The sequence below is a fragment of the Curcuma longa genome, chromosome 2 (genome assembly GCF_044706935.1).
Source record: "Curcuma longa cultivar G26 ecotype Majalengka, Jawa Barat chromosome 2, ITB_CL_G26_1.1, whole genome shotgun sequence".
NCBI lineage: Eukaryota > Viridiplantae > Streptophyta > Magnoliopsida > Zingiberales > Zingiberaceae > Curcuma > Curcuma longa.
This window is the reverse complement of record NC_133862.1, coordinates 1,279,858-1,293,427: the sequence shown is the minus strand read 5'-3', so window position 1 is coordinate 1,293,427 and position 13,570 is coordinate 1,279,858. Positions and strand designations below refer to the sequence as shown.

The 13,570-nt window shown below is 42.8% G+C and overlaps 1 protein-coding gene and 1 pseudogene across 1 annotated transcript; one reads left to right on the top strand and one right to left on the bottom strand.

Moving 5' to 3' along the window:
* Window positions 1–912: 912 nt before the first annotated feature.
* LOC141818850 (uncharacterized) lies at window positions 913–12,227 on the top strand. The gene is made up of 3 exons (XM_074706277.1): window positions 913–1,095; window positions 7,826–8,052; window positions 10,115–12,227. The coding sequence occupies exons 1-3, from the start codon at window positions 913–915 to the stop codon at window positions 12,225–12,227; spliced, it is 2,523 nt and encodes an 840-aa protein (XP_074562378.1).
* LOC141822547 (small nucleolar RNA R71) lies at window positions 10,596–10,693 on the bottom strand (annotated as a pseudogene).
* Window positions 12,228–13,570: the final 1,343 nt, after the last annotated feature.

The following is a 13,570-nucleotide window of genomic DNA, read 5'->3' as shown; positions in this document are numbered from 1 at the left end:
GGTAGAATGGAATACTATTTAATGAACGATATTGAAAATTGGTTTAGTGTTGTAGTTGGCTTCGAAAAACCCAAGGATACAACCGGAGCGCCTCTACCTATCGAAGATTGGTCGAAGGGGATATGTAAGCAAGCACAAGTAAATGCGAAAGCCACAACTATTCTGCAATGTGGACTTTCCAAAGAACAATTGAGCAAGGTCGGTCCATTCAACTCGGCCAAGGAATTGTGGGAGAAACTCATTGAACTCAACGAGGGTTCAAGCGAATCAAGGCGAGCCAAGAGAGATCTCTTGGTGGGTCAACTACAATCCTTCGCCATGAAGCTTAACGAAAACGTGAGCCAAATGCATGGACGATTCAAGGAAATTATGAATGGGCTCCACGTCATAGGTGAGAAAATCGACAACCGCGATTTAGTGAGGTATGTACTTCAAGCATTTCCCCGAACTACTTTATGGGCATCAATGGTCGATGCTTATAAAGTATCTAGGGATCTTTCAATTGTTAAACTAGATGAACTATTTTGTGAATTTGAATTACATGAACAAGCTAATGGGTCTTCCAAAGAGAAAGGTATAGCTCTATTTGCAGAAAAGAAGGAGAAGAAGAAAAAGAGGGACAAGGCAACCTCATCTGAGTCCGAATCCTCAGATAGCGATGAGGAAATGTCAGATAAAGAAATTGCTCACTACGTCAAGAGGATGATGGGAAAGTCAAGGAGGTTCACTAGGAGAAATGTCAAGAAGATGTTCACACCTCCACGAGGTAAATCTCAAAGTTCTAACTATAACTCTAATGTAACATGTTATGAATGCAACAAGAAGGGGCACATCAAGCCGAATTGTCCGGAGCTAAAGAAGAAAGAAGACTCAAAAGAAAGAAAGAAGAAGGACAAGAAGAAGAAGGAGGTGATGGTAGCTCAAGCCACTTGGGATACTTCAAGTAGTGACTCCTCGGACGATGAAGAGGAGTTGTGCCACATCACCCGGCACATGGCACTCATGGGACGAGAGAGTGACCATGACACCACAAGCGAAGAAGAAGAATCAAGCGGTGACGAATCTTCCTCAAGCGAAGATGAGGTAATGGATAAGGTAAAAGCAAATTTTCTTTATCGTACTATTGCATATCTTAAAAATGCTTTGGTTAAGTCAAAATCTAAGGTTAAGGCATTAAAGAAGGAATTAAGGAACAATGCATGTGAGTCTAGTGACTCAAGTACAATTAATGAGGAAAATGCTAAATTAAAAGATGAAATCATTGACCTTAGGAAATGCATAGAAAAATTTTCAAATGGATCTAAAACCCTTGACATGATCCTTAATAGTCAAAGAGCGGTTTACAATAAGGCCGGAATTGGATATAGACCTAAGGAAGTATCATATATTTCCCTAGTAGGAAGACAAGGGTCATTGAACAATTCAACTACTAAGGGCAAAATTAGACAAGCTTGGGTTCCTAAGAAGTATTTACAAAATGTTAGTGAATCTAGTTTTTGGGTGCCCAAAAGTGATGTATTCTATGTTGTATAGGTAAGAGAGAATACCAAACCAAATATGCTAAAGGAATTATCAAGAAATTTTGGTTTGGAAAATGCTAAGGTAGCTTCAAATACTATAGGACAAATGTGAACTTAGATAGTGATGTGGAGGAAATTTGGTATGTGCTTTGTTTAATGATGAACTTTAGTATTGCATGATCCTATTAAATATATTTTACATCTCACAAGACATTAGGAAGACTCTTGATGTGTATTGGTTTGATTGAATTATATGTGAGATGCTAGGATGATACTCATGTTTCACTTATGCTCTTTAGCATTTAGATGAGGCATGAAATGTATCAATTTATTAATTTTAGACCAACTATGGGACAAGCAAATGTTTAATTAATGGACATCCTGCTCATCGATCATAGTTGGATATTTTAAATGGTTTAAAATCATTTTAATAACTTATCAACAGTTAGTGGCACTATCAATTTCAATGAACTCACAATATAACTTGTAATTGATACTTAAGTGCAAGTTTATGCCAAAACCTTGGAGTTTGTGCCAAACTCACAAAATAAAATCAATTTTCATAAAATATTATTTTTCCCTAATGGAAAATGTCAAAACAAGTGTGCCTGCAAAATTTCAGAATTTTCTGAATTTTGTGGAATTTTTTATGAATTTCTGAAGTTCGTATCAGAAATTGGCACAAACTGATTTCAGCATGATCAGTCGACTGATACAGGTATCAGTCGACTGACCTCAGTCGACTGGCAGTCGACCCTGACTCGACCAAACTTTCTGTGAACTTTGAATTAAGCGAGCAGTCGACTGCTGATATAATCAGTCGACTGATAATATAAAAGAAAGAAAACTTGGACTGTTGGTAAGTAATAAGATGCTCAACTAAGAGGTCTCTAGTTCGAATCCTGATTCATGCATATTTATTTATATTATATATATATATATATATATAATAATTTAAGCTCTAGAATCATTCATTTTAGTGAATATATATTGAATTAAGCTTAGATTTTATGCATTTTGATAACTCTTTGGATATGTTAAGATAAAGTAAGTATGAGTGTAACGTCTCCCTTATCAGTATACTTTTCCTTGAATCTTTTAATTCTAAAGCCCGTTTGAAGTACATATTTGCCCCTCTACGATTAATCTTCATGATTCATGTTTCAAAGCACCTCTAAAATTAAAAGTCATTGTTGGTGCAATGGTCTAGGGGGAGTAGGGTTTTAGGAGGGAGTGTGTCCCGGAAAGATCAACTTTTTAAATATTACAACGGGATGAGGCTTTTCCTTGTGATTAAATGAGTATGTACTGGATTTAGGGGGAGCATTGTGACCTATAAATAATTTGAGGTTATCATGAATCTAGGGGGAGCTTATTGATATTTTTGTTACCCATATTGATTTAAGAGGGAGGATTTTCCTATAAGAGCTAATCATGGATTTAGGGGGAGAATGGTAGCATATTTAAATAAATTTGTTTTAAATGCTTGATCTTGATAATTGATATCATTTCTTACTGGTTCTTGTATCCACTAGGACAAAGAATTTAAAGACAAACATTTTAATTCTTCCTAGTGGTACACAACCTCTAAAATTGATAATGTTTCTTTCTTTTTGATACATAGTATCAAAACATTATTTTATCATGCAAAATATTTTGTAATCATTTTTCATTGATCATGTGTAACATAAGTAATTCGTGTGCAAAATTTCATGATTTTTGGCAACTCCCTGAATTACTTATGCCTTTTAGAAATTGATACAGAAACATATTTTATCAATCACCAGTCGACTGATGCAGTCATAAGTCGACTAATGACTCTGAACTTTGCTGTTTTGTGCCTTTTTATCACTAGTTTGACTTCTTTTGGACCTCATTGTTAAATGTATGTTCAAGAAGCATCTAATTGGTCATCAGGAGTATTTTTAACTATTTATTTTGATACAATTTCGAATTGTTGATAAATTGAAAAATAGATCTAATTGTTGGTGCAATGTTTGTGCTTATTGTCTCCTTCTAGCATTTATTTTTGATGCTTGATAAAAAGGGGGAGAATGGAGATGGTTTAAGTTAATTGATTATAATGGAGATGGTTTAAGTTACATTATGGAAGTTAAAGGGGAGATTGGAGATGCTTAATGCATGATTATTGAGAATGGAAATGTTGATACATGTTATATTGATCAGGTTTAATGATGAATTCATTGATACAATGTTATTTGCTTTTGGTTATTTGAATTCATGTTATATATGTTGATTTAAAGACCTAACTTAAACGATTTTTGCCAAACATCAAAAAGGGGGAGATTGTTGGTGCAATCGTGCCCCAAGTGATTGGATTTTAATGTTTGGTTAAAATGGATTTAAGTTAGGCAATGCGTTGTTATCTAACATGTGTGGTTTGAGTCCACAGGAAAGCCCAGGAGTGGAGACCTGGCAATTGGTGAAGTCCCGGAGGCGCGGCCTCTTGGCAATTGGTGAAGTCCTGGAGGCGCGGCCTCTTGGCAAGGATGAAGTCCCGGAGGTGCGGCCTCTTGGCAAGGATGAAGTCCCAGAGGCGCGGCCTCTTGGCAAGGATGTCTTAGCACGATGAAGTCGAGGGAAATGTCTCAAGCTAGTGCAAGGAAGAGCACGAGGCTTGTGGAAGACGTTTGAAGGCTTGCATCAAGACTAAGGGGTGAAGAGAAGTTGAAAGGGGAAGTTTTCAGCTCTGGCAGTCGACTGGCCCTGCCAGCAGTCGACTAATGGTGATCCAGAGCACACACAGACAAGCACAGAAAAATCAGTCGAGTTGACAGTCGACTGGCCATGGTGCAGTCGACTGATATATTACCGTTGGGGAGACAGCTGGCGAATTAAATGCATATTTAATTCCCGTTGAAGCCCATCAGTCGACTAGCCCTAGTAGCAGTCGACTGGTGCACTAAATTTTATAAAAAGAGCGGTCAACGTCGTAGAAAAAAGAACAATATTTTATTCATCTTTTTTACTGCTCTCTGACATTTGTAAAAGCTCTTTTCTTCCTCTCATACTTCATTAAAGATCTTGTACGAGGAAGACATCGTATTGTGAAGGTTTTTCCGCCTTCGAAGTGTGATTCGAGAAAGAGATTTTTCTCATAGTGGAATCGTCGGCTGTGTGTGTGGATCATTGGATTAGTCACCTTGTTGAGGTGGATACCAAGTAAATCGATCGGGTCAGCGTTTGGTTCTTTGCAATTTATCTTTATCTTTTTGCTTCGCCTAACAAATTTGCAGAGAAAGTCGAAAAATGCTATTCACCCCCCCTCTAGCGAACGCACCGATCCTAACATCCTAGTGATCGGAGTCCAGACACCCATATTGTTGATCCAGGTGATCAGACATCAGCGGAACCAGGCCAGTGGAGCAGAGAGGTGGCATTGTCCTAATGATCAGGACACCTTAGCTTCTAGGTGTCCAAATTGATTTTAGGCGCTCAAATTCGGATAAACACAGTGGCGGTTAAAGTTCATCTGAAACCTCCACGTCAGCATACAGGCGCCTGGAAGTGTCAAGTCAGGAGCACCGATGGTGGATCGGCGGACAGCGTGGAGGCGCCTGAAAGGGGTTCCAAGCGCTCGGATAGCCCTATAAAAGAACTTTGAGGGAGAGCCCTCATAATAATAATTCGAAGCAACCCGACTGTAGGATCGTGTATGCGCTAGAGAGGGGTGAATAGCGCATGTAGCTTTTTTTAATTCGTTCGCTTTCTATCAGAATACTAGCAGCGGAATTAGTAAACAAACACAGAGGACACGCGGGATTTACTTGGTTCCTAACCCCCCAGGGTTAGTACGTCCAAGGCCTAATTCGGGAGGCGCCCGTCCACTAGTGGTCTCCTTTTCGAACGTCGTTCAGAGGCGGAGAAACCCGTCTTACAGTCTGATAAACAATCAATTAAATTAAGAATAGAAAGTAAGAATAGTAATTTAAAAGAAAACTCTTGTAGCCGATCTAGAAGTCCTGAGCGTCGCGCACCCCTTCTGGATCTTCTCCGGTTGCAAGAACTTGGCCTCGTTCGTGTTCAAAAGCACCACTTGTTGGAAAGAAAGTCGTATCAATTGTGTTCTCCAGCTGCTGGTCAAAGCCTCCTTATATACTGGTCCTGAGTCGACTCAGATGCCCATCTAGGTCGACTCTAGCCGACGTGGCAGATCAACTTTTATCGCTTCCGCCTGTTATCCTGTCTGAGTCGACTCCAGTTGCTTTCTGAGTCGACTCCAGTTGACGTGGCATCAACTGCGATAAGTCTTAACTCTGCGTCAGCCTGAGTCAACTCAAAACCTTATCTTAGTCGACTCTACTGTCGAGTCGACTCAAGTCTCCGGTTGAGTCGACTCAACTCAAGTTTGACCTGAGTTGACTTCGAGCTTGACTTTGAGTTGACTTTGCTTTCTTCACCTCTGCTTTTCTCTCTTGCTTCCAACTCCTGGTTCCTGCATGACAAGCATACAAGCAAGCAAACAAAACAACCTAAAGCCTTACCCAGTAGGTCTAACTTCAGATTTATACTTAAATCTTGGGTTAGTCTAACCCACTCCATTCTGGAGAATTCATGTCAACCAAGTCCTCCAGACTTGTTGGACTTGTGCTCGGCTCTGTCCTAGCCCCCAAGGATTTTTGCTGCAGTTCGGTTCTCTCTAACCAACCCAGACTTATGTTGCGACTCGGTCACCCAGACCAGCCCAGACTTCTGCTGCGACTCGGTCACCTAGACCAGCCTAGACTTCTGCTGCGACTCGATCACCTAGACCAGCCCAGACTTCACCTGGTGCACTTGACTCTGCCAAGACTTCCGCCTGATCCTCTAAATCAGGACTTCCCTTTGCCTAGCCTACAACTAGGACTTTCCCTTGCCCAGCTTCACTCACCAGGACTTCCCTTGCCCAATCGTCCAGATCAGGACTTCTACTGCCTAGTCTAACCAACTAGGTCTTCTCGCTCACTTCCACACATTCAAACATCAAGTCCTATTTGGATCAACCCTTGGTCAAACTAACCAAACTTAGGTGTATTGTCAAACATCGAAACTCTAGGCAAGATCTTAGTGCATCTTGCACCAACACCGATGACTACCTGCACGCGAAGAATCATTCTGGAAGCCGTCGTAATGCCGAAGTTCTGCACCGCAAGTCTACAGCTTTAAACTCGGTAACTCGATTACATTGTGCATTTACTTTAAAGAATGACAATTGTTTTATCGTATGTATTCTTTTGTAATCGATAAAACTCCTCTCCATGAGGAAAGAGTTTAATAGTGGATTACCCAACGTAAACGATTAAGTGATCATGGGCCTTGGAGTAGCAGCCTGTGGTTGTGAACTAAGTAAAAAATATGTGCCTCTTTGTGTTTGAGTTTTTGAATTCGTACTTATTATTTCCGCTGCAAGTTTTATCTCTGCTTAATCGAATTCACGAACAAAAATGAATGATTTTGCGAAAATCGAGAAAACACTACAGATAGCGCTATTCACCCCCTCTAGCGCTCTCTTTGATCCTACAATTGATATTAGAGCGAGGTACTCGAACACAGTGCAACCACTGGTCGGGTAGGTTTTTCGAGATTTTTTTAAAAAAAAGTTATTTAATTTTTTTCTTCCACACTACTAATCTAATACCAAGTCTTGGAACAAGTTTTCTTTGTTCTTTCTGTGTGCTAGAAAAATGGCCAATCATGAAGGATTTAGTACCGCAAGGCCATTGCTATTCTCTGAAAGGACATCATGTACTGGAAAGGTAAAATGGAGTACCACCTGAAGACTTAAGTGGAAATGTGGATAGTCATCCAGACAAGATTCACAATCCCAACTAACAATGATGGTTTACCACAGTCCTGTGACAAATGGGATGCGGCCATAAGGAAAAAGATAGAGGCAGATGCAAAGGACAACCCAGACTCTGCAATGAGGGTTGATCAAGGAAGAGTTGAACTGAGTAAGACCTTTCTTCAGTGTAAAGGACCTTTGGGACAAATTAATTGAATTACACGAAGGCACCTCAGATACGAAAGTCAATAAGAGGGACCTTCTGATGAACAAGTTGTAAAACATCCATATGATGGACGGAAAATCGGCAAGAGCACTACACGCAAAAATCTAAAATATCTTGAACGGTCTACATGCAATCAGACAACCGGTGGAAAACTGAGATGTTATAAGGTATGCTTTGAAAGCGTTCCCAAGGAACACTTTGTAGGCATCTATGGTGGATGCTTACAAGGTCTCCAGGGATCTTTCTAAAATTAATTTAGATAAATTATTTTCTGAGTTCGAATTGCATGAACAGACTAACGCCGAAATGCAAGAGAAGGGTATAGCTCTTATTGTAGGAACATCTAAAGAGAGGAGATTCAAAAAGGCGACAGAGGAAGAATCTGACACATCATCAGACTTCGAAAGCAATGATGAAGTAACGACGGAGTTGGTAAATTTGGTCTGTAAAATGCTGTGGAAGAAGCGCAGTATTAAGAAATCGGAAGTGAAGAAGGTGGTTCAGAAATCAATGCGTAGGATGTATACATGTATTTATGCTTTATTTGCACATCTTTCTGAGTTTATTGCTAAATTCTTGTGTACATTGCATCCCTTATTTATGCATTTAGGCACATATCTTGCATTTCCTAGTTCGGAGATCTGCTCGTGCTTTTACATGTTTCAGGGTGGAAAATGGAGCAAAAACGGGTAAAACGGAGTACCCATTGAAGACAAGGCAAGACAGGGCCGTGCCTCATAGGCACGGCCGTGTCTATTCAGCTTCCTGGCCGTGTTTCACAGGGCACGGGCGTGTGCATCAACAGAAGACCATCAAGCCTGGGCCGTGCCTCACAGGCACGGCCGTGCCAACATTCCCCCTCAGCAGCAGCCAGAGGCCGTGTCTCACCAGACACGGCCGTGCTTCAAAACAGAATCCAGCCAAGTCATGGCCGTGCCTCACAGGCACGGCCGTGTCTCCATCCAGAAGGAAGCCACTGCTGTTGGCCGTGCCTACCAGGCACGGCCGTGTGCCAAAACAGAAGGGTCCAAGCAGCTGGCCGTGTCTCAAACACACGGCCGTGTCCAGCAAATGAAGGAGAAGACAGGCTTAGGCCGTGCCTCACGGCCGTGCCTTCAGGCACGGCCGTGCCTTCAAACAGAAGGGAGACAAGTCTGGACCGTGCCCCAGAGGCACGGCCGTGCCCCAGAACAGAAGCTTCACTGCCTTCGGCCGTGCCCCCAAAGCACGGCCGTGCCTCCTCCTGTGCCCGACGCCCACACGGGGCCGTGCCTCCCAGGCACGGCCGTGTGCACGGGGGCGTGCTGCATTCGTGACCTGCACTATAAATAGGTCCTTATTGAGACCTAGGAAAGGGGGGAGACCTTGGAGAGCCACCGGAGCTGTTCTAGAGCCACCGACGCCTGTTTCGGAGCGAGATTCGACGATCCATCCACCGATCCGACTGCTCCAGTCCATCCTCATCCCATCTACGCCGAGATTGCAGTCCAAGGAAGAAGATAAGTCTTATTTCCTGCATTTCTTTGTTGTATCTTTGGATTGAGATGTATTCTTTCCTTCCTTTGGCTTGTAACCTCCACGCTATGGAGTAGATTCCCTAGATTCTAGGATGTAGGATGAATCAGATGTAATGGATGATTGTATTTGGATTTGATTAATCTACCATTTTCTATGATATAACTGTCTATTGCTTTGTGGATTTGTGCTTGTGCTTGATGATAAATTATGTGTGTGTGAATCCATGAGGGTAGGGATTTATTATGAATTGGGGAATCATTAGGCCGTACACCGGGGCGCTTCGTGACAGGGAGAATGCCTTGAACCGGGCGAGTTCCGAGGGGTTTCCTAATGCGTAGTTAAATTCTTATGAGGGATAGTTAGCGGTCATTCGTTGTTGGGGAGAGATCCGTAAAAAGATATCCTGTGACAGGGGATAGGGTTCTTTTAGTACTCCGGGGCGCCTGAGTGACACGGGAATGCCTTGAACCGGGCTTCTAGAACCATTTCAAACCGACAACGAGTGACGTAAGAACACCAATGCATTAATTCGAGGATACCTGACGAGGTTGAATTGGATAAATTGGTTAACATCCCTACAATTGAACAATTATTGAGGAAAGGTAGAGGATCCAAGTCAATCAATCCATACTCTGAGGAGTCCGAAGTCCTAGGATCGTTTCACCACAAGTGTCACAGTCGATCCCTTTCTCCGAATTCTAGGATAAAGTACTTTAGAACACTCCCATCTCCCCCACACAACTCATGCTCAATATTCTCTCCACCTTATTGTGCTAGATCTAGTAAGTAATTCCACGGTCCCTGTGGATTCGATCTTTTTATTACTTGACGACATTCCGTATACTTGCGGAACGCTATCAAGTTTTTGGCGCCGTTGCCGGGGATCGTGCGCAATTATTTACTAATTTAGCACATTAAGTTTTTCTTTTATTTTCTTATACATACATAGCCCCATTCTTTATTTTTATTTCTTTTCATTTTATTCATTGGTACAATTCTTTTGCACATACATTCTTAATTTTTTCTGGCAATCTAATCAATTCTTTTGCTTTGGTGCATGCGCAGGGCCGATCCTTCGGAGTTCCCTTTTGATCCTGAAATTGAAAGAACACTTCGAAGGAGACTTCGTGAACAAAGGTTGTTAAATCAAGAACAATCATCAACAATGGCCCAGAAATCACTGAAAGATTATGCTGCACCTCAGATGAGAGGTTCAACGTCATGCATTGCTATCCCCAACATAGAGGCTGCAAACTTTGAGTTTAATCCTGGATTTATAGCCATGATTCAACAGAATCAGTTTGGGGGTGGTCCACACGAAGACCCACATTTGCACATTGAAATATTTTCAGATGCCTGCAGTACAAGAAGGCAACAAGGGGTCAGTTTTGACGTTCAGAGATTGATGCTTTTCAGATTCTCTTTAAGAGACAAAGCGAAGGACTGGTACCATTCATTACCTCCAAATTGCATAGACTCTTGGGAAAAATTGGTGAAGATATTCATGAACAAATTTTATCCCCCAAGTAAGACTGCCCACATGAGGAATCTCATTTCAAGTTTTCAACAAATGGACGGAGAAACTTTATTTGAAGCTTGGGATAGATTCCAAGGAATGTTAAGGAAGTGCCCACATCATGGACTTGAGAGATGGCTTATCATCCACACTTTCTACAACGGAATCAACTATCAGACTAAGGTATATTTGGATTCCGCTGCAGGAGGTGCACTAATGAATAAGAGTTTGGAAGAAGCCGAAGAGCTGATTGAGAATGTGGCACTTAACCATCACCAGTGGGCAAATGAGAGAGGTAATGTGCAGAAAATTCCAGGGAAGTACAATGTTGACCAATACACTAAGCTCAATGCACAGATTGATGCCCTTACAAAAAGGGTTGAAGGCATGAACATTGGTAAGGTCCATGCGGTAGCAACTACAAATTGTGATATATGTGGAGATTCCAACCATACAACTGAGATGTGCCCAGCTGTAGCGTGCCAAAACCAAATTGTCCAATATGAACAGTGCGATGCAGTTGGAGCATTTAACCAAAGAAACAACCCGTATTCCAATACATATAATCCGGGTTGGAGGAATCACCCAAACTTTTCCTACCGCAACAATAACAGTAATTTCAACCAAGGAGGGCCTTCCAATCAAAGTTCAACGCCTCCTAAAGCTAGTGAAGAGGTCTCTGATACCCAGAGTATATTGAAAATTCTGGAGAAGTTAGAAAGTGACGTGGTTAAAATCAATGAGAAACTAGATGACCACGACAAGAGGATGAAGATGCAGGAAACTCAGATTGCACAAATAAGCTCTTCCCTCTCCTCCAGAACAGTGGGTACACTTCCCGGAAAGCCAGACTTCAACCCAATGGAGCACTGCAAGGCCATAGAGCTCAGGAGCGGACGGACCCTGAAGGATATAGAGCCTCAGGTGACTGCTCCTGGGGAAGGTATTTACTTCACCCCAGCCGCTGTGCAACCTCCTTCCTCTATTCCTAATATTGAAGACAAATTGGAGGAAGTTGAGACCGCAACACCCGCTGGGCCTTCCGAGAAGAAATCACAAGTGAAGAATGTACCTTACCCGCAGAGGCTCCTATACAAGCAAAAAGATGAAGAATTTGAAAAGTGGTATGACAGGGTGAAAGACCTCACGATGGATATTCCTATCCTTGATGCAATAGTTGATATGCCCAAGTTTGCCAAATTCATCAAGGGATTAATATCCACTAAAGATATCACCCGGCCGAAGAATGTCATAGCACTCACTGAGGATGTAACTGAAAAGATTTTGAACAACAAGATTCCTCAGAAACTCAAAGATCCAGGTAGCTTCTTCCTCCCTTGCAAGATTGGAAATATTTCTATAGGGAGAGCTTTCTGTGATCTAGGAGCGAGTGTTAGCATCATCCCCTACACAACAAGTGTCAAATGTGGATATCCGGATCTGATATTGACACCGATGACCCTTCAACTAGCAGACCAAACATGCAGATATCCCAAAGGGCTAGTTGAAGACGTTCCGGTAGAAGTCGGGGGGTTCACAATCCCCACCGACTTCGTTGTGCTTGACATGGAGGAAGATCCAAATATCCCCATTATTTTGGGAAGGTCATTCCTTGCCACCTCGGGAGCCAACATTGATGTGAAGAACCGTAAGCTCTCCTAGAAGTTGGTGGTAAGAAGATTGACATTCAACCTCTCTTTGGACAGCAACGCATATTTGCCAGAGCCACCCCACGTGTGCCGGTTGGAGGCCAACCAACCGAAGAAGAAGATGTACCATAATTCTTTTTTGCCGGAGAAGATGCCCGCACCGGCCGAGCAAATAAGGGAGCTGTGTACAAAAATCACAAAAATACAAAGTTCCACCAAGGGGAAGGTTGCGAGAGGGCAACCAATGATCCCTTGTACATTAGTTAATAAGGGGTCGAGCTAATGACCTTAAACAAGCGCTTCTTGGGAGGCAACCCAAGGGTTTTGTTTGTTTTGCATTTCTTTCATTGTTCATACATATATACTTTTCTTTCGTTCAAGTTTGTTTTGTTGAGTCCTAATAAAATTTTCCTTGTTTTTGCAGGGAAATGCGGAAAATACCAAGCAATAAAGCTGGGCCGTGCCTCATAGGCACGGCCGTGCCCAACATTTTGGGTTTTGCAGCTTAGGCCGTGTCTATTAGACACGGCCGTGTCTCAATAAAGAAGGCAGACTGTACCAGGCCGTGCCTCAAAAGCACGGCCGTGCTTCTCAACAGAGAGGCGTCTCTTCTGAACCGTGCCTCCTGGCACGGGCGTGCCTGGAAACAGAGCCACGCCAACACCAGACCGTGCCTCAAAGGCACGGCCGTGTGTCCAAACAGAAAGGCGCCAGCTCCAGACCGTGCCTCCCAGGCACGGGCGTGCTTCGGGAAGACAGAGAAGCGACAGCCACGGGCCGTGCCTCACAGGCACGGCCGTGCCTCCTCACCCTATAAAAGGCGCACGGGCGTGCCTGCCCTAGCACACGGCCGTGCGCCCCCAAAACTCAGCCTCTTCACCTTCTTTCTCGCCTCTTCTTCTTTCCAAACCCTCTCTAGCCTCCATAAACCCTTTTCTTTCACCTTTCCTTCCCTCCTACACTCTCCTACACCTTAGATCTTCTCAAAAATTCCCAGATCTGATTTTGATCTCCTTTCTTTCAAGGAATCTGCAAAAATGTTGAAGAAATTTCGCAGATCTGGAGGATCCGGAGATGGAGACGAGTCCGGAAGAAAGAAAGGAAAGGAGCCCGCCAAAGGAGAAGGCTCCGGCGAGAGAAAAGAGCACATCAAAGGACAAAGGGAAGCGGAAAGCCTCCGAGGAAGTCGTTGCGAACGAACACGGCATCATCTTCCGCAATGACGACCAAAAGGAGAGGTATAATTGTTTATCTTCCCGCAAAATTTGCTGCTCTCGTTATGTTGATGAAAACACCATGCAATTGTTAGGAATTAAGGATGATATAGAATGGATGTTGGACAACATAGGATGGATT

Coding starts and splice junctions, on each gene's coding strand:
- LOC141818850 (XM_074706277.1), top strand. CDS start 913: ATGGTAGCTCAAGCCACTTGGGATACTTCAAGTAGTGACTCCTCGGAC. Junction 1,096..7,825: donor AAGATGAGGTAATGGATAAG/GTAAAAGCAAAT, acceptor TTGCATGAACAG/ACTAACGCCGAAATGCAAGA. Junction 8,053..10,114: donor CAGAAATCAATGCGTAGGAT/GTATACATGTAT, acceptor GTGCATGCGCAG/GGCCGATCCTTCGGAGTTCC.